The 19,885-nt window shown below is 46.7% G+C and overlaps 7 protein-coding genes across 7 annotated transcripts; 1 reads left to right on the forward strand and 6 right to left on the reverse strand.

Moving 5' to 3' along the window:
* Window positions 1-143: 143 nt before the first annotated feature.
* On the reverse strand, window positions 144-1,160 carry T069G_08763 (NAD dependent epimerase/dehydratase family domain-containing protein; the record flags this gene model as incomplete). Its single annotated transcript, XM_056175973.1, has 1 exon — window positions 144-1,160. The coding sequence occupies one exon, from the start codon at window positions 1,158-1,160 to the stop codon at window positions 144-146; it is 1,017 nt and encodes a 338-aa protein (XP_056026922.1).
* Window positions 1,161-2,012: 852 nt separating this feature from the next.
* Window positions 2,013-2,843, reverse strand: T069G_08764 (uncharacterized protein; the record flags this gene model as incomplete). Its single annotated transcript, XM_056175974.1, has 1 exon — window positions 2,013-2,843. The coding sequence occupies one exon, from the start codon at window positions 2,841-2,843 to the stop codon at window positions 2,013-2,015; it is 831 nt and encodes a 276-aa protein (XP_056026923.1).
* A 1,533-nt stretch (window positions 2,844-4,376) lies between these two features.
* Window positions 4,377-6,472, reverse strand: T069G_08765 (ankyrin repeats (3 copies) domain-containing protein; the record flags this gene model as incomplete). The annotated part of the gene is made up of 4 exons (XM_056175975.1): window positions 4,377-4,409; window positions 4,457-5,316; window positions 5,578-6,352; window positions 6,410-6,472. The coding sequence occupies 4 exons, from the start codon at window positions 6,470-6,472 to the stop codon at window positions 4,377-4,379; spliced, it is 1,731 nt and encodes a 576-aa protein (XP_056026924.1).
* A 1,494-nt stretch (window positions 6,473-7,966) lies between these two features.
* On the reverse strand, window positions 7,967-9,826 carry T069G_08766 (phosphorylase superfamily domain-containing protein; the record flags this gene model as incomplete). The annotated part of the gene is made up of 2 exons (XM_056175976.1): window positions 7,967-9,108; window positions 9,175-9,826. 2 exons carry the CDS (start codon window positions 9,824-9,826, stop codon window positions 7,967-7,969), a joined length of 1,794 nt encoding a protein of 597 aa, XP_056026925.1.
* A 1,249-nt stretch (window positions 9,827-11,075) lies between these two features.
* On the reverse strand, window positions 11,076-12,719 carry T069G_08767 (amidase domain-containing protein; the record flags this gene model as incomplete). Its single annotated transcript, XM_056175977.1, has 2 exons — window positions 11,076-11,267; window positions 11,331-12,719. 2 exons carry the CDS (start codon window positions 12,717-12,719, stop codon window positions 11,076-11,078), a joined length of 1,581 nt encoding a protein of 526 aa, XP_056026926.1.
* A 1,385-nt stretch (window positions 12,720-14,104) lies between these two features.
* On the forward strand, window positions 14,105-15,143 carry T069G_08768 (nmrA-like family domain-containing protein; the record flags this gene model as incomplete). The annotated part of the gene is made up of 3 exons (XM_056175978.1): window positions 14,105-14,140; window positions 14,196-14,606; window positions 14,676-15,143. 3 exons carry the CDS (start codon window positions 14,105-14,107, stop codon window positions 15,141-15,143), a joined length of 915 nt encoding a protein of 304 aa, XP_056026927.1.
* Window positions 15,144-16,164: 1,021 nt separating this feature from the next.
* On the reverse strand, window positions 16,165-18,089 carry T069G_08769 (uncharacterized protein; the record flags this gene model as incomplete). The annotated part of the gene is made up of 3 exons (XM_056175979.1): window positions 16,165-17,105; window positions 17,156-17,697; window positions 17,776-18,089. The coding sequence occupies 3 exons, from the start codon at window positions 18,087-18,089 to the stop codon at window positions 16,165-16,167; spliced, it is 1,797 nt and encodes a 598-aa protein (XP_056026928.1).
* Window positions 18,090-19,885: the final 1,796 nt, after the last annotated feature.

The following is a 19,885-nucleotide window of genomic DNA, read 5'->3' on the forward strand; positions in this document are numbered from 1 at the left end:
GTAAAATAGGAAAAGCGGGAGGGTGGCATTGCGAATATTACTGCATCACATCTAAATTAGAACACTTGTGTAAGCTTGTTATTACGGCCGGTATCTATCAACAAATATATAGATAACAAGAGTAGTAGAGTCGGCATTGCGACCTACTTGGTATACACACCATGGCTGACGGCGTGATATCCCTTCTTCCCTACTATCTCGACCAAGTCGCTGCGCCAATCCTCACCGCGAGCCAATTTCTCAATGATCCCCGCAAACGTGTATTCGGGTTCCCAGCCGAGTTCTCGGACAGCTTTTCCCGAGTCGTACACCCGATCCATGCGATCCAAGTAGCTCCATCCTTTCTCACGAAACACAGCTGCAGCTGCGGGAACGACTTTGTCAAACACTTCTGCTGGGTTTTTGTCCAGGGCAGCCAGAGTCTCTAGATTATTTGAGAATGGCGGCGGTGCACTGATAATGTACTTGGACCATCCAATCTGTCTCGCCTTGTCCATGGCGCAAACCGTTGCGGAAACAATATCCTTGATATCACAACGACGGTACGCCATCTCCAAGACCTTGAGATTGTCGTCGCTCATCGCATTCCGCCGATCTTCATCGTCATCTTCCTCTGGAAAGAAGCGGCTCACACGAAGAACCAGTATCGGAAGATTATGCTGCTTGTGGAAAAGTTGACAAACATCTTCAGCCGCAATTTTAGTCACTCCATAGATGTTCTTGGGAATAGGAACGACCGTCTCGTCGATCCAAGCCGCGGGGGAGCCCGGCTTGGGGCTGAGCGCGGAGCCAAAAGCGCTGGTGGTGCTGAAGAAGACGAAGCTTTTGATTTGGTCTCCGAGCTTGGCTGATTCTTCGAGAAGTAAGAGAGTTCCTGCAATGTTTGTCTGGACAAAGTCGTTTTTGGTGTGGGATCCGACGTGAGGTTTGTGGAGAGTTGCCGTGTGGAGGACGTGCTTGATTGGGTATTTTTGGAAGATGCCGGCGATGAGGGGTTCGTCTGTTATTGAGCCGACGCAAGTAGTTGTTGGAGAAGCGAGAATGTCAATTCCAATTGGCTTGAAGCCGAGTGATGGCAGAGTTATCATGAGGGCATGACCCAAATGTCCAGATGAGCCTGTGATAAGGACATCGTATTGGGCGTCTGTAGAAAGCTGCATATTGACACGCTTATTCTTTACAATGTATAGCGATTGACAAAAGAAAAAAAAAGGAAAATAATGAGAGACTAGAGATGTTTATATTAAATATTAGACTCAGTGTATACACATGTTTGACACGAGAAATCACAAGTTGAAAATCATTTGTTCCGATATTGTGGCCAAGAATTTAGAGTGGTGGGGTGCGCTGAGGGGATGCGGCGAATGAGTCGAGAAGCCGGCCACGTTAGTCTAAAAGAGGCAAAAAATGAAGACGGCGAAGAGAGACGGGGTTAGAGCAATCTTGAGTGTTTAGCTTGATTCACAAAGAACGGGGTTGAGCGTTAATTTGGTCTTGGACAGATGTGGAAATAATGAAAATTGAAGTAATAAGAACGGACCGGCTATCGGATCAAGAGAAGGATTCACGCGATTGGTTATTTGCTAACAGCGTGATGACGTGAAGATTCTAACGCTGGTTGAAGGCGATGTTGAACGTTTAAGTCGAGATGAAGTATGATGACTCTAATTTTTGGGCACTGTCAATTATGTTTGGGTTGAAAGGGAAGTGATGTCGAATTACAATCGTGAGTCTAATGTGCTCAACGTAAATAGAAGAAAATCGCAATGTAGCATGAGAATTCTAGTTTCTTCAATACATTACCCTGCATTTGACTGTCCTGCTTTGATGTGATGCAAGCTGTTTCTAATTGTCTGTTCCCACTATCTATGAGTCACTTGAACTACACACCTGGTGGATACATGGAACTGAATCTTAAATAGTAGGTATCTGAATCTACAAAATGAGATCTTTAAGTCACTACGCGCACTCAGTGGCCTGTAGGCCTTCGACAAAAGCGCAAATCCTCACCATCATCTCTTAACAACATCCCCGGCCATCCTAATTCTCACTCGCACCACGATGCCAAATCCCGTCAATGTCTCCCATAGCCCAAACTCGTTCTCTTTTCTAAACGTGACTTCTTCAGCTTTAGCGGTCATCACCACGTCATCTTTGGGCTCCTCAACCGCGGGGGCTGCTGGCCGGACTGCCTCGTCGGATTTCTTGAACAAACCCCAAATACTAGATTTCTTGCTGCTGTTCGCTTGACTGGCACATCGTTCTCTAATCGATTGCGTGTTTCTAGGAGCAGGGGCGGATCGTTGAGGTTGTAGATGCTTCGCAAGCCTCCGCGCCATATCTTCATTTTCCCACCAAAGTGAGCGGCTAGCCTCATCATCACCACCCTCCGACCGTGACGATGGAATATAGCCATCTGCTTTCTTCTTCGTTTGGCCGTCGCCTTTCTTTGTGTTTTCGCGAACACGGATCAGCGTCCTAAATTCCCCCACGCGCTTTTCATCCTCGTCGCTAAACTTCCAGCTCTCGCCGATCGCTGCATCGGGCACAAACGTCGCTTCCGCAAGCCTCGGCGTCGGATGGATCTCTGAAATGGAGGACAAGAAGTCTTCCATGTACGGTACTATGAGCGACAATACGTAGCTGTCGCGGTCATCTCTGGCTGAGGCTCTGGCAGCCTGAGAGGCGGTGATTTCGCTTCGAAGACCGGCTACGTGGGACGAGAATATTGATGAAGGCCTGATGTCTGAGGGCTGGGCTGAGGCGCTGCTGACTGGATTCACACTCGGCGAGTATGGAGGTGGAAGATCGATTCCATCTTCCATGCCAAATTGATCGTCCATGTTAAAAAACAATAGTTGTATCTGCGATACAGTTACACGTCAATCACAAGTATTTGATGAACAGAGGTAAAAGTGATAATGACAAAGTTACTTTTGTTAAGCAGCCTGTCGCTGCGGCTGAACGCTGTGCACTCAAGGTGAGGCGGCTTAGCGCCGAGACAGAAATCCGCCTTGAAAACGCCTTTGTTTGCACTGCTTTGCAATTCGCGCTTCATCAGTCAGCCTAACGAAGGCGTAGTGCTAGTATTGTTCGAGGACACTAGATGCACTATTGTACATCGACCCCATATGTTTTTGCAGATACCTACTAGGTGCCTACCCGCTCTTTGGTCTCGTGCCGTCGCTTTATTATTTGGTTCTACCCCAAGAATGCCCAACTTCCGATAGAAAGTTCGCTTTTGAATCCGATTATGTTATGTTTTTTTTCATCCTTGTAAGCAGTAGTCTGGATTATGCACGTATATATCGTCTTCATCGATGTGAAGCTTCTTATGAGATTGTTGCAAGCTTAGGTGAAATGCTGCTCTACCATTAGTATATGAATACATGTAACTATCATGTAATGGTCTCACTTGAGACCGCATCGTGGAGGATCTCATCGTTCGTATGGGAAAGTGGTATGATATAGTTCTGTACCACCTACACCATAATTACGTGACATATGTAGACAAACATAAATGTCTGATGCGTTTCTTTCCCTTGCGGCGCAACTTGTGGATGTAAAGAAAGGTATCGTTATATTTGGTGACAAGATAACATCTGCCTTCCTCCCGACGATATCACCATACGCTAGAATTATGAACGGCTTTCTTGGTATATCCCAAAGCCTTGATTTTCCGTTGACACAATACGATATTTGTTATCCATATGCTTCGTTAGTGACTTGAGTGATTCCATTATGGTACTCAGAGGTTGCTTGTTCTTCTGCGAGTTTATCTATGGTTGTAGTATTAAGTTGTTCAATGAGATTTAACGCCGAGATTTACTGCGTCTTCCAACACGCAGATCATTTGCTCACACTTAAGCAACAAATTATCGAGATGACCATTCGTCCGATTGTTCGTTATCCAAGCCGTCAAATGGGCTGTTCTTCGCTTAGCAGCTTCCAGTGGTGTAGATTTGCAACGACCTTGAAAGTTAGGATCAGCGCCGTATCTGAGCAAAAGGTCTACTATTTTCGGCACGTTAATTGCGAACAATAATGGTGTCTTATAATTAGTTCGAGAGCTGTATTACTATTCCCCAATGACATTTACTCACCGACTATATGGTTTTGTGAATATTAGTACATCTAACGGATATATCAATATTGTATTGAGGTTGAGGGCATTCGCTTACAAACTATAATCTTAAGGTTAGCTATATCAATTGTACTACTTGTTGAGAAATTATAAACGGACGTGCTACAATGATACATAATTAAAATATCAGCGTAAATGTAGAAACCAAAAAAAAATTATACACTCACCAATCCGGAGTTCTGGGAAAGTCGTTGATGTCAGTCACATGTAAGATACAAAAAGTTGTCAGAACTTACTTGCTACCAATGAAATAGTAGCATGTTAGCTATCAAATACGATTAGTTATAGTCCGTTATGTACAAATTTGCTCACCGTGAAAGTATAGTCCACTCTCGCCCCGAGTTCGAGTAGCATCTCAACCAGATAGAAACATATTTCAGTATTGAAATTGCCTATGGCGAAAATTAATGGAGTGGCGCCATTACGATCACCCTTATTGACGTCAGCCCCCCCCTCTATCAGTAACTTGATAATGTTCGTTTCTCCCTGCTTAATAGCAAAAATTAAAGGGGTTTTGCCATCAGGATCGCCTTTGTTAACGTCAGCTCCCCCGTCTATTAGTAACTTGATAATATTCGTTTTCCCCTGCTTGGTGGCCAAAACGATAAGACTGACACCTTTGTCATCCGCCGCTCCCGGATCAGCCCCGCTGTCGAGCAGTCGTTTTACAACGGGGTCGTGGCCGTGCTTCACGGCAGACAAAAGCAGTTTGCGGCGAATCTCATCTACCGAATCTGGCTGTGCTCCCCTCATCAATTCGGTTGCTATGTCTTTTTGTCCATAGCAAAGAGCGTAAGATATTGGTGTTGCCCCAATGGTATCCACCATGTCCACGCGTGCTCTTGCTTTAAGTAGCCTCTTAACGATAGGCACATGGCCGTTCCATGCAGCATAAAACAATGCTGTTCGATTATATTTGTCTATTGCATTGACACTTGCACCTTTCTTGTAGGATAGGCGAATCGCTCTTTTGAGAGTCTTTTTTCCATAATATTTGTGGCCTTTAATTAGCATCCGCACAACACTATCAAATCCGTTCTCCGATGCAAAGGAGAGCGCCGAACGATGATATGATTTGTCGGCAGAATCTATTTCAACGCCGACTGATTCGATCTGTAAGCTGACGATCATCTCAATTCCAAAGTACGAGGCAATCATAAGTGTCGTGAAACCTAAAGGAAAGTCGGGGTGTATGTCTGCCCAATAAATCCTAAACCAGGTCGGGCAACGATCAGATGTAACATTGCAAAGTCGCTGTAATTGCTGTATAATTTCATTTTCTGTGATATTTGAGGCTCGGAAATGTGTAGCCCAGTTTTTTGCCGAGTATCCAAGGAATAGATGATCAAAAAGATATTTGGTAACATCTGCTACCCCTGTGGGCGGCCGAGTTTCAAACCCCGTAAAGAGCAAATGCCAAATACAAATCTTACAAAGAATGCGATGAGATTCTGATGGTATAAGTGAGAATTTCCAAGTAAGACCACTGCTACGATCTTTTGGAAGAACGTCTCCTGGTTGTGCTGGGTTGTATTCTTGACTGTTCGCCTTATTGTTGGGTACTAAAAATTCTTTCGCTGTCTGATGCAGAAGATAAATCTTCTCATCTGTGATATTTATGAAGAGACCGCAGAGGTCTCTGATGTACTTGCTGACGCGATCGCTAGGTCTTAGAGCTAGGTCCTCATATGACTGGTGATGCGGTCGAATCACCAGAGCCAGCTCCATCTCCGCGAGTGTCAAGGGCCGCTCAGCCGCTACTACAATATGTAGCAGTTTCTTTGTTTCCTCCACATCTGTGCTCTTGGATAAAATCTTGTCGTAAGCCTCATCAACTGTCCGTGGAAGAGTAGAAGTGACTTTGTGTATCGCGACTTCATTGATCTTGTTGTTTATTTCGGTTTCAATCCATTCAAGGGTGAGAAAAACCCACAAATATGTCTGATTATGGATAGCTCCTAGCCCTTGCAAAAGTATTTCCTCCTCCTTTCTCGTAAGACCAAGGTTTTCTCGAACGCGAGAGACTCTATCCTTGATATAAAGACTAATCTCTCCAGTAATCTCCTCTACTTCGGCATCTCCATCGCCCTTCAGGTGGATTATAGGGCATTCCTGGATATCGAAAGGTCTGATCAAGTCTCGTCGAATTATGTCATAGGGGCGGCTGGTAATAAGGAACTTTAAATTGACGCTTCTTTTGGTATTGCCCTTCGGGCCGTAAAATTCCCGCAGAATCTTTGCAAGATCTTGTCGTTCTTGATTTACGCATTCATCAAATGCATCAAGGATGCAGATTATCTCGCCTGCGTTTGTCTCCTGCGTAGCCATGGTTAAAATGTCCCATAGCTCCCAAAGTTCATAATACGAATCCGCAAGAGGTGCTTTGTAAGACTTAAATCGTTGTATAATCTCGGCAGATAGAAGATTCTCTCTTTGAATGAAAAGTTGATGCAACATGCAGCTAAGAGCACCTCTGGCGCTCCTCTGATCTTCAAAGTCATCCTTGAAGAAAAAATAGCAGGTCGTTCTTTTTTCTGTAGTTCTGAGTTCATTGACTAAATATTTAGCCAAGACCGACTTTCCACAACCGGGGTTTGCTGATACCCAGAGCATAGAAGAAGACGTGTTGCCTCGCCAGTGGTGAAAGTCGTGATGGTTCATAAACCATTCACATGTTCCTGGAACACGGTCGGGATTGCGATTTTTTCTTTGTAGATATGGCGATGTATAAAGAGCTTGCATTATTTTCTCTCGAGAGTTGTCTGTGTGAGTAGACTTGGTTAGTTGTGTGACCCTCCATTTATTTATATATACCTGTGGTTCCGTACCAATGGTGGGATATGCTGAGTTGTAATTATGTATGGTACCACTGCCTGCCATAATTTGGTGGCCTTGCCCACTATAGTAATTCTGATGGCCGGTTCCATTCGAAGCAATATGTTGAGCAAAGTCATTTCCATTGCTGCGTTCCATTTTGGTCTTCGAAAGAGCCACGGCCGACACCACCAAGGACAGGCAGCGTAGTCTCTGGCTTAAATTTTGGGTCTCTCTACTACTACTTGAACGTGGAGAATATTCAGTGAGGAGAGATGGTTGTGGCCAGATCCTGTGGGAAGTATTACAGTGGAATAAATCGTGACGGGAAATTAAGATGCGTGTACCTGTCTGGAAACCAGGCTATAATCTCATATCTTAGCGAAGGGGGAGGATTGAGCAAATGCGGTATGAATGAAGGAGAAATTGTGCTGGATAAGGCTCCAATACCAAACCGGACGGCGTTCACGTGCAGGTACCCTTGCAACTTGTTCCGTTCGTCTGGCGAAGTCAGTATGGTTGGAGGACTGTGGAGCTACAGAGGAACTGTCCTCTCCAATGACCAATGTGGCTGGATATGTAGGACCGCTGCCTTTTTCTTGGAGGAATTGGTCAGCGGCAACTTTGCACCATGAATGATACAGCCTAGATCTTTTAGAGCCCGATGGGTGCCCGACGAAAGCATCAGGCTGAGCTAGGCAGGGAATGTCCAAACGCACAGTACCTTCTTTGGCCGCAGCGATGAGACTCTTCTTCTTCATAAAGACCGTATCGTTGTAGGAGTATTAGTGTCTCTTAGTAAGAAGCATTGCATTCTCCGGTGATAAAAGCCTGTTTCATTTATTCCACTACATATGCAGCTGCGTACACCCTATATCCACAGCGTGCACGTATGGAATGGAACCATCCATTATTCGCTAAACGAAACCCCTACACAGTTGTAATTACAGATTCTTGTAAGAAGATTAAATATGTTCTCATAATACTAGGAAGATTAACATTCTATTTTCATCTGTCAGTAGTAATGTATCGCCCAAGCACAGCCTTCATAACCGAAGCAGCCGTAGCAGCAGCATACCGTTGCCACAGGTCATTTTTGTGGCTATCGGCGTAATCACACACACCCTTTACGATAATACAAGGAATCTCGTCCCAGACACCTGCCCCCTCCATTTCAAGCGCAATCACATTTTGTTCCTCAGCGATCTTGTCTCGATGCTCTCCAGATTTCATCACCGAATTTCCAGAGGCTATGCGTCCAACGAATATTTCGGGATCTCCAGTTGAACCTCTCATCTCCAGGTCCGTTCTCTTCACTAGTTGCGTCTCATCGCAGCCAAGGTCAATGCAGGACGCCTTGGCAGCCTGCTCGCAGAAGGCATCGGTCGGGTTGTCACAGAAGGGGCATGGTTGTCGGCCTCTATGTTTGTGTCGATACGTTGTGAAGAAAAGTTTGTCGTTATTTATCCCAGGATACTGATAATTCTGTGGTCGTCGCCTTTTTGCGGCCGCACTCTGTAAGTCTTTTAGATACAAGCACGCCTTTTGTTGCAGCTGGTCTCTTATATGCTCCGTCTCAAAACTTGCAACCAAACTGCGGATATTCTTATTCGGCCGACCGAGACTGTCATCCACGGTATCTTTAATCACAAACGCCTTGTGATATTGTTTGCCGAGATCATACTGAACAGCGGATTTGCTGATAATGACATCGCCTAGGTGGATTTCGTTTTCGCCACTTCTTGGCACGCCGCCGCAGATTCCAACTAGGAAAGCAAGTTGCAGGTTCGGATAACTAGACCGAAAGCTTGCTGCTGCTCCAGCCGCGGCGACTGTGCCCATGTTGGGGAGAAGCGCCAGCACGACGTCGTACTGGCCCATGCGGCCGTTTGTGTAAGAGTTCATGTCTCCGCGGGCGCGGCCATACGACTCATCATCGTCCCAGAACTTGTCAAATAGTAAAGAGACGACATCGTACTCGAGTGGCAGCGCACAGATGATGGCGATTTGGAAATCTTCACGGCTACGTGGTCGGCCTCCAGCTTGTGCCTGGCTAGCGGATCGGCGCTGGAGCTGATCACGGCCTACGGTATTATTCGCATCCGCATGACGTGAATCAGGACCGCCTTGACCTTCGGGATAAGGAGACACTTATACACGAAAAGGGTCAGCTTAGTTTAAAATGGAATTTGGATATTATATCTATTGCCCCGTACCGAAGCTTATGTTTGTTGCGTGATAATTAGTAATAGCGCCGTTGCCATTAAAGACGTGATGCCCCCGACCACCATAGTAAGATTGATTGCCCGTTCCTCCAGAGGCAACGTTCTGGGTGAAGTTGGCTCCGGAGGTCTTGAAATCATCATCTGAGACAGATGATTCCACCTGCGACATTGTGTCAATGGCTTCTTTTAGCTCGTCAAACTTCATATAGTTTTCAGCTTTGAGCAATTCTTTGGTAAACAACGCAATTATGTCCTTTAGGAGGCCGTGCATGAGGACCTCGACACGGTACGATTTACCCAACTTGAGCAAAATATCGCGATAACAGTCCAGGACTGATTCATCGTTTGAGTCATTCTCCATCTCCTCGCCAACTTGACTGAATATTTTTTGTAACATTTTCGCCTTCTTTTCGAGACTTGTAGCTGAAGACTGGACGCTATCCGTAGAAGATTCATCCCAGGTGGCATTTTTGCGTGCGTAGCTGAGAGTCTCTTTTGCAACTAGGAAGCATTGATTGACTTGTATAAATTCGTCGGGAAGATTTTCGAGGTCTTCTATGTCTCGCCCATATTGCGCGGAAGTGTCTTGAACTGTTGCAAACGCGGGCTTGAAGATGTCGCGACGCTTCGATTCAGCCGGCATGCTGTTGGTCTATACGGCAGGCAAGATAGATGTCGGAAAGGACTTTTTTGTCTACATGTTTTGTCAGAGGTGTATAGCTACTTTCCCACAGATGATCGTACCTCTTGATTAGAAGTCTCATTCCGTTGGCTAATGAATAGAGTCTTCCATTCACTATCAACCCGCGATATTCAGCCAGAATATGAGGAAAGGGCGAAAGCGAGATGACAACGCCTAATTAGAGAGACCTTTGCAATGATATCAAAGGAGGAAGACATGAAGCACATGGAAAGAGAGGGGTTTAACAGACGAGGCTCTAGGCGCCCTTATGTCAGCTACAGGATTTCGGATGGGTGTAGGAGTTGTGAACATTTCTGGTTTAGCGTTCTGCATCTTGAGTCTCGGTGTTTTATGTAGACGAATGAATGGCCAGCCTCGCAGTTAACCGCTCACGCGTATAGAGAGCGTGTTCCAACACATGAGGCTCGTTGCCTTGAATGGTCCGCGCCGTGCGGCTGAATACATGTACATGCAGACTACATGTAGTTTCGCCTTGTGAGAAGGTCAATACCAGTCTTACTAGCGGGATGTGGAGTATGCTGGGACGGGCCGGCGCCACAATATTCGCCAAACTAGTTGAAAGCAGTCTTGTAATTGCTTATACACATGGGGAAGAAAAGCCTGGTACATGCTGTGTTGGCATCCTCACGGCGTCAAGCATACAGTAGTGTCTTTAACAACGCCTTTGCAGCCTCATAGCGCCTCCGTTCAGTACGGGAAGGCAACCCAAGGCAACCCAAGGCAACCCCAGCTTAAATCCGGGCGGCTAGTGAACTGGCCATGCATTAGGCTCCATTAGTAGAGCAGAGCAGAGCCTCAACAGCCAAGACGAGGGCAGCTGGAGAGCCAACGGCGACTGCTATTCGAGGTCAATGTGTGACGAATTCTTACATGTGCAGACGCTAACATAACTTGCCTGCCAGAGGAGCTGCTGTATTTTATCAACGTTGTCCGGAACCGAGGCCGGATAGTAAGTTACCAACCTGCAAAGGTGAATGCTTCAACCGCAATCTGCCTTGTACTTGATGCAATTTGTGGCGGCCACTTTTACGGAATCCAAGCACAAGCGGGCATCAGCATGAGGTGGCACTCATCATGCTAGACCTAGAGATTCATCTGAACCATACAACTAAATCGCTATCTATAGAGTATTTCACCCTATTATAATAAAAAGTCGCTCATGTCTATATTTCCAGTGCCCTTCACACATCTACAACTCCAAGTTTCCGTTCGTTTGCTCCGTCTTCCCCACAATGTCCTCGAGCTCCGTCTCTGGCTGGATATAAGGAACAATCGTCTTGCGCACCATCGTCGCCTGCTCAAACGCATGCGCAATCTCAATGAGCACCTCTTCGCTGAACCGCGCGCCGGTAAATCCCAACCCAAACGGCTGGTTCGGACCCTTGAGATTCAACGTTCCAAACTCATTCCTCACTAATGGCGCGTCGTCGGGCGTTCGTCCTACCGGTACTGAAATGACAGGATTGCCTAAAGGAGCTGCAAGCATGCTCAAATACTCCGTGGGGAGGACTATGGCATCCAGAGAGTGTTCCTTCACCGCGCTGGCAATTCCTCGAGGGCCAGCGAGCTCTGCCTGGGCGCTGTAATTCTCCCACCACACAGGCGAGGTGTTATCGTAGCCTCTGCTGATGCCTCTGTCCCAAGACTGGGTGCCCTTCTCAGGATACTCTTCACGGACATCTTTCTGGATAAACTCGCGCAGCTGCATCATTGTAGTGATGTTGTTGGGGTTTGTCTTGAGCTGCGAAAAGTATCGGGGTATGTCGGCCATCATGTCTGGGCCCGTGACAAAGGGGCTATATTTCCTACTGACCAAGTCTGCTGCACCGGACAAGAAGATGTCGTCTACAACTTCGGCGCCCTGCTCTCGCAAGACTTCCAGCGCAGAGTTGAACACCTCGACCATGTAATCCGAAGGCCTGTCTGACCCCAACTCCAGCATGTGTCGAGGAACACCAACCCGCTTCCCACGCAGGCCCTTGCCCTTACAAGCGGCGACGTAGTCTGGGGCTTTCTCTCCAAACGGCGATGCAGACGTGTAATTGTCGTTCTTGTCGGATCCAGCAATGGCCGATAACAAGTATGCAGCATCCTTGACAGTTCGCGCCATTGGTCCAACGGTATCCTGATGCTCTGAGATGGGAACGACGAGATACCTGGACGTCAGTCCCATGGTGGGCTTGATACCGACCAAGTTATGCTTGCTCGAAGGGTCTGCAATGGAACCAGTCGTATCAGTGCCTAAAGCTGCCCAGGCCAAACCAATAGAGGCCGCGGTTCCGCTACCAGACGACGAACCATCGGGATCCATCTCGGGGAAGTACGCGCCAATACACTGCCCGCCATACGCAGACCATCCTTGGGTAATGGCTCCGCGGGCACCAGACCACTGCGACAGATTGGCCTTGCCAAGAATAATGGCTCCAGCCTCGCGTAGCTTGCGCGCAACGGTGCTGTCCTCAGGGACCTCGGCGCCAACGAGGACGTATGACCCGGCCGTGTTGTTCATATTGTCAGCCGTGGCAATGTTATCCTTGATGACGACTGGAATCCCATGAAGCGGACCGATGAGATGTCCAGAATGTCTCAGGGCGTCATGATGTGCGGCGATGGAAACGGCATCAGGGTTGATCTCGTTGATGGCGTGAAGCCGCGGGTTGACCTGCTCTATTCTGGCGGTATAGGCCCGGATCAAGTCTACGCTGGTGAAATGCCCGCCATTGAGGCCTGATTGTAGTTCGTCAAGCGTCGCGTCGAGCAGAGGGGGCAACTCAACGCGGCCATTTCTCGGCGCACAATGGCCAAGCGGCAGAGAGGAGGCCACTATCATCATTATTTGTAAAAGGTGTTTGTTAGGCATTTTTAATAATTGTCGTCCCTGGCGGAGAGATTGTTCTTATCAAAGTGCAAGCTCGTGTGATGACGAGGTTACCGCCATTTATGGTATTATATCTCAATTGGTTTCTTGCTGGCTGGTTGGTTCTGGTGGTAGTTGTACCCGTCATGAGAGAGTCTTACGTACGAGCCTACACAATCTTGGTGGTAACCCTAGACGCCAGCTAGCGTGCTTTGTACAAATACGCGCGTCTCGAGACAACGCTTGTAATGGCAAATGTGCAAAAAAAGTAGGGATAGTAGATGATACCAGAAGAAAGTTAATGATACTACAAGAGAGTAGATTATACTGCAAGAAAAAAAATCTTCTTTTCTCCCACCCAAGTTAAGCTCTCTTAATGCCCTCATAGCGTCTCCGTGCTTGGTGCCATGACACTCCCGACAACAAACTCCACCTCCCCCATTGTCTCATGAAGGGCATCAATTCACTTTCGATCAAAGCCACTTGTTGATTTTGGCCACAGCTGTAGAGAACCGTTGGAATTGGTCAAGTGTAAGGTATGTACCTACAAGCACGTGTAAAGCTGTAGCAAATGGTAGGTACCTCTCTCCCGGCAGCCATCATCACCATGCATCGAGGGCTGTCCAACGGATCATGAAGCTACTCTTTCGTATGGGTTGCTTCTCTGGGCCTCGGGGAGTATTCTATGACAGTACCACCCCATTTCAATGTCAATAATGTCCATTTCTTCGCCTTTGCCTCCTGATTTTCTATGGGCAAACTCCATTCCTGTATTAACTCCGACCGGCGCGCCTGGAAGATAACCTTGACGCGAAACCCGACGTAGAGTCAAATCCTCACAAACCTCCAGGCAAACTGCCTCTGAACTGAATAAAGATTCCAAATCTTTACTTTAAGCAAACCCTTATCTAGATTAGATCCCGCAGCGGTAAATCTTGATTAGTAGTCTTTACGATCTTACGCTTAGAATCTAGATCGGTTTCCCCAGCGCAAATAATAATCAAATACTCCGTACCTAGAGCTACTTTACAATATTGGACACATTACGCATTGTGATTTCACCGCAGAGCATGATGCAATGCTACCTAGTAATTAAGATTCCAAACCTCTGGTATAGGCAAGCCCATATCAGGACTGAACTCCGTAACCGCAAGTTTCGATTATTAATACTTCACAATCTACTACGTCAAGAAATCAGTATTATTTTACACAGAGACTCAAGTATAAAAGAGGCAGCTCATCGTGAAGTATTGTTAATGAATATCACAGAACGATTGCGCAGTTTATATTACAATATATATTTACCCCTTTCTACAAGCTTCGCTGTATATATCAGCTATATTGCAAGGGCACTTTCGGATATGGCCGATGTAATCCAGAACGTTATTGTAGTCGGAGTACGACAGTGCAATATCTTTACCTATTCTCGACATATCTGCTAATGCAGCACAGGTCGGTGGTACCATTGGCCCTACTTTCCTTGCCAAACTTCGGACTGCAGGCTTCAATGTTTCAATCCTTGCTCGTGAGGCTTCCAAGGCTACCTATCCCACCGATATTACTGTCCATCGGACAGATCTTAGTCATTCATCCCTTGTGAAGGCTTTTCATGGTATTGATGCCGTCGTCTCTGCTGTCGCAACTTTCAACGTCCCTGATCAATTCGCTATGATCGATGCCGCGGTTGAGGCGAAAGTGAAACGCTTCCTGCCGAGCGAATATGGTGGCGATGCCTCGTTGCCTGATCTCGAGAATATTGCTCCATTTGCCGTCCAGAAACAAAAGGTTGTTGAGTACCTTGAAACAAAAGAATCGCAGGGCCTTTCTTGGACTGCCATCAGTGTCGGAGCCTTCTTTGATTATGTAAGTGTCCAGCAATAGTTGCAAAACCCCAGGCTACAAAGACTTTCAGTCTGACATGAGATTTTTTAGCTTTTCGGGTATGGTTATGGCCTGATGGGCTTTCATTTCGACGAGCCAAAAGTTCAGCTATTCGACAAGGGCGTAAGACCTCTCGACGCCACCACTATGAATCAAGTCGGCCTAGCAGTCGCTGCAACCCTTGAACATCTTGAGGAGACAAAGAATAAGCGGATATACGTCAACTCGTTCTCCGTTTCGCAGAGTCAAATTGTCGACGCCTTTGAGAAACTTTCAGGCAAAACGTTTGAGAGAACTGAAGGAAGCACTAAGGAGTTGATTGCAGCTGGCAAGGCGCATATAGAAGAGGGAAACTGGGATCTTGGATATCCGGAATCAGTCACAGCGGCACTTTACTCAGACACAGGCTTTGGCTACTCTTCAGGACGCGCTTCTGAATGGAACAAGATTTTAGGTCTGCCTGAAGAGAGCCTAGATGTATGTGCCAAGGAACTTTTGCAAAGCAAAGGTTGGATTTAGGTTTTAATACTAAATTGTTTTTTATATACAGCCTGCAGACAAAATCTAGAATTATTTAACACAGTTACATAACCTCATGTACAGATATATTCATCGTGGATTGTTCATACAGCAGGCATGGCTTTACTAATAGGGCTACAGGGGCTATACTATAACTACCTTGGCAATAATAGATAATACTAGAAGAAAGTAACTATAGCAGATGATATTAGAAAATAGTAGATGATAATACTACAAAAAGCAGCGTCTTCTTTTCTCTAACCCAATTTAGGCTCTTGTGATGCCCTTGAAGCGTCTTCGTGTTCGATGCCAAATCACGCCCGACAACAGCCTCTCGTGTCTCTAACCGTCTCCTCAACACCCTTACTAGCTCATGACCACTTTCAATAAGACGAATGTCCTCCTCTGGAACTGCCGCCAACTCATTTGCCAAACGCACTAATTCCCGCCGGTATCGTCGCGTCTTGTCTTGTCTCGTCTCGTTTCGTCTCGTCTCCCTCTCGTCCCTCGACCCTCACCCCCACAAGATCATCAATCGCAGCCATAATTGCCGCTACTATCTCTGCCGTTGGCATTTCTATTATTATGATTGTGGTTGTTGTTGCTGTTGTTATGGTGATGACGGTAGTGATGGTGATTGTGTTGAAAGTTCAAGTTCTATTTTGGAAAAAGGCTGTTGCATTTGTACCACGGCTTAAGGAAGCCTCCTTCCGCTCGATTTATCGTCACGCGAATATCCCTCTGAATCATTACGAGCAGGTAAATACCGATAAAGAAGACAGTTACAGGCTTAAGTGACTTTCCCTTGCAGCACCTATCCAAGGAACAGCGGCATAGGAAAGAGCAAAATGCCGTAATACGGTAGTAACACAAAACAATCTATTCCCATCATACCCTTTTTCAACCTAGCTACCTATTCTGTATGTCGCAGCAAATGTGTATTTCTAATCTCGATGACTTTAGTCAATCCCTTGGCCCGGCCTGCCTGTTGTTCCTCCGCAGTCTTCTCAAAAATATCCTGTCACAAGGTATTACCCGACATGCTGGCTTGGTGAGCAGCAATGATTTCCTGCTGCCAAGCCGTGACATCTGTTTGCTGTAAGGCCAAATTATCGCCCACCTCAGCATCAACATCTAACTCAAAGCCATCCTCCGACCCAAGATCATCATCTGCCCCGTTACCGTCCCACATATCGTCATCCCCTTGATCCGCAAAAGCTGAATAATTGCCCATCTTATTGAAGCCCCATTGGGTCGGCTCATTCTCCAGGATGATCTGGGTAATTGGATCAAACACCAAATCCTTGAGCAGCAGATGTCTATAGATGCATGTTCCGTTGGACCTGAAAATATCCGCCTCGGTCTCCTCAAGGGATACAGCATCGTAGATGAGAGTCGAATCCGTGTTCTTCTCGGCCACCTCGTTCCACTTGGTGATAATCCGAGATTGAGCTGTCATGGTCCCCACATTGCTCCTCCAGACGATGCTGGCTCGACTGTCTTCATAAGTGTACCGGAAGATGTATGCGCGGCTTTCATCTTTGTCAAGACAGGTACCCCAAAGCTCCATCACTGTCAGTCGGGGAAGCGACAGAGCCGCTTTGGCTGCGAGCATTACCAGGCATTCGAAATCTCGTCTGGTTTTGAATGGGTTTTTGAGAGAACAACGCAGAACTATGCGTTTCAGAGAGCTTTCAGGCATCTCAAAGGATTCGCTTAGTTCAACAAGAGACCGAAGAAAGGCAGCAGTATCCATCTGCCATGGCGGACAGAACTGCTCCAGCTTGTAAGAAAGCTTTGCCATCTCCCAGGGCAGGGCTTTCTCATATAAAGAAATTCTAGGTGCTTCTTCTTCTTCAAGACCATAAGATTGCTGAATCTCATCTTTGGGAATTTCCCACTGCGTAAAGGAGAACTGGCGCAGTGTTCTTGGCAGGGAGGGCAGTACGCGCGACTGGAAGTCTAACAAAGGGGCTTTAGCTTCATCAGATGCTCGTATCGGAGCTTCATACCTCTATCAAAAGTAGTTTGCTTATAAGGCTCTAGGGGAATGGTCTTCTCGAAACGGAACCACTCTAGTGCCACAAAGCTTCGACTTAGGAGCTCAGACAGTGTACGTGTGTGAATGTCTCTACGAAACTGTCTACGCATGACCAGTCCTTTGACCATGGGAACGGCAGGAAGGCACTTGTATCGACCGACGAAGCGGCCTCGCTCGCCCCTTTTCGGTTCAAACTGGAGCGGAGTTCCCTGCACCCTTTTGACATGCCCATTGTGCATCGGGGGAGATCGGTACTGATGAAACTGAACAGTAAGCGAACTAACAACGTTGGCCCTGTGGAAGTCGACGATGCCGGGTGCACGGCATAAATCTTCGGCGTAGTGAAATGGATAAGTATCCTTGATTTCACACCGTCTGAACCGATGCTCAGCATCACTACGCGAAGAGGCAGACAACATCAATGCCAGTCCCTTCGATCCATGTCTCACTGGATCCCAGAGCGTGAGAGTGTCCAGTAGGGATTGGATAGCCATTGTGAATGCCGCATTGTTGCTGGGAGGGTTGATTAGCACAAAAGTACGCGGGTATCAGAGCAGGTGATGAGGACGCTCGACACAGCATTAAACATACCGACGCTGTGTTGCCCCATTTTCTGGCCTGTCACAATCGGAGCAGCCGTACGATGGGAGCTGAATCCGCAGCCAGAGTTTTCGGATGTACGCCAGCCGAATGTCATGGCGTTTGATGATTGCGTCAAATTCGCCGAGAGAGTCGGAATCAAGGACCAGACGCCGAAATAGACAGGTCTCAAAGAAGACTTGCCAGTCCCGGCACACTGTAGCGAATTTGGCCACCTTGTATCGCCTCCCCATCCAGGGTAAACCAACCAGGGACAGTATCTCATGGTGTATTTCAACTGGCAAGTAGGCCCACGAGATGGCCATTGCGATTGATGATGGCGAATCGACCCGTACGAAGCATGTAGCTACATCCATCGCGACGAGAGGCATGGTATGCTTAGGTATATGGCGAATGCGTCCGCGGAGACCGGGTGTTGTACAGTGGCAGAATGGAAGAATGAGAAATGTTTTTTCAAGAAAGAAGCCAGGGGATGAAAATTTTTCACTCGCCTCATTTAATTCTGCATAAAGTTTACGTAGATAGCAATCGTGCTCCATTTGCTGCAGATAGACTCAGGAAGCCTCATGTGGCTTCAAAAGAGTTGCGCAGGGACAAGCGACAAGTACAGCGTGTCTCCAAACCACTACTGATAACGACGATACCTGTCCTCTGGACAATATCCTTCGATTTGCTGTGTAGTATGTACTTGGGGATTTCTGCTTGACAGTTATATGATATGCTTGAGCTTTAGTGTGACGTTGTGAATGTGTCTGGGTGTGTTGGTACGTGTACGTAGTGGGTATTTTCTTTATTCTCCATTGTCATATTGTACAGGAAATGATCATATATTTTTACCAAATCCGAAGATAGAGCTCCTTCAAATACCTAATTTTCTTTTCCGCAACGATTCTTCTTCCTATCGTCTGTGCCTTTGGCGATTTGCATTGTTGGAAGTGAATTGGAGATGCTCAGTAACGTTGTTTTTGGGAGAAAACCCGGTGTCCAGCCTCAGGTTAAGAGCTGAGTCTGATGTGCGCGACAAATTGTTGATTCGTACCTAGTACTGAACATTACTGCCATCACTAACACATACATGTACCTATGTACAACAACAGTATTGAGACAGCTTCAAATTTTGGGAATTGTATTATGGAGAACAGGCTTTAAATTGTCGCTGCGTTGTAGTGGGTGATGAAATGTAGCATGGATGAGCGCCCTACCAAGTACAGTACCTAGACCAGAACTAGAAACAGCCCAGGCAGCATGATTTGGTTGAAAGACAACGTGTGTATCTTTGCCTTCATCATGAATATAAATTACTGGGCCAGTCACGGAAATTTGGACCCCAGAAAATTGGACCATTGACCATTCAGCGTAAGGCGAGTCCGCACGCTTTCGAGTTGGACCAACAACCTCATTGGCGAATTCATCCTCCACTATCATATGGATTATGCAGTTGGAGCCAGTGCTGATGAAAGAAAACTTCATTGCAGTATTCCATGTCAAATTGGACCTCTTTTATTTTTTTCGTTTAATTGCGCGAGCTTGGCGTTGAGTCGGCTTTCCACGTTTTCCATGCTTTGGCGTCTCTGCATGGCTGCATGGTTGGTGGAGCACCAAAAGGTGATGAAGTTGTCACAAACTCGTGAGCAATGTTGGGCGAAAGAGTTTGCGAACAATTGCGTTGGTCGATGGAGGTAGTAATGAATAGCGTGGCGGCGCAGCTCCTTTACAGCTGAATCCTGATTGTGATGCCCACGAGTACCTGTCCTGAAGCAGCCTTTCCGAGTTTAGTTGGAAGATCCGGTCATTGAACTCAGGCAGCCATACTTCGGGAGGCTTGAAGCCACTATTGCAAGGACATGCAGATACCAGACCTGCAGACCAAAAGCACAGGCTAATCCGGACCCCACAGAAGATTTACAGGCGGTTGGGTTGGAAATCGGACTGGTGGGACTAAATCGTAGGAGAGAGTTTATAAGATACCCCGCTGAAAGTGTTCAAAAAGTATGAGTACATACATGTGTTGAAGGCTTAAGACTGGAGGGGGTTACTGTGAGTACATATTTGAATGGAATATATCGTCATGAAGCAGTCCTCGAGATAAAACAGCTTGTTT

This window comes from Trichoderma breve, chromosome 5, assembly GCF_028502605.1.
Source record: "Trichoderma breve strain T069 chromosome 5, whole genome shotgun sequence".
NCBI lineage: Eukaryota > Fungi > Ascomycota > Sordariomycetes > Hypocreales > Hypocreaceae > Trichoderma > Trichoderma breve.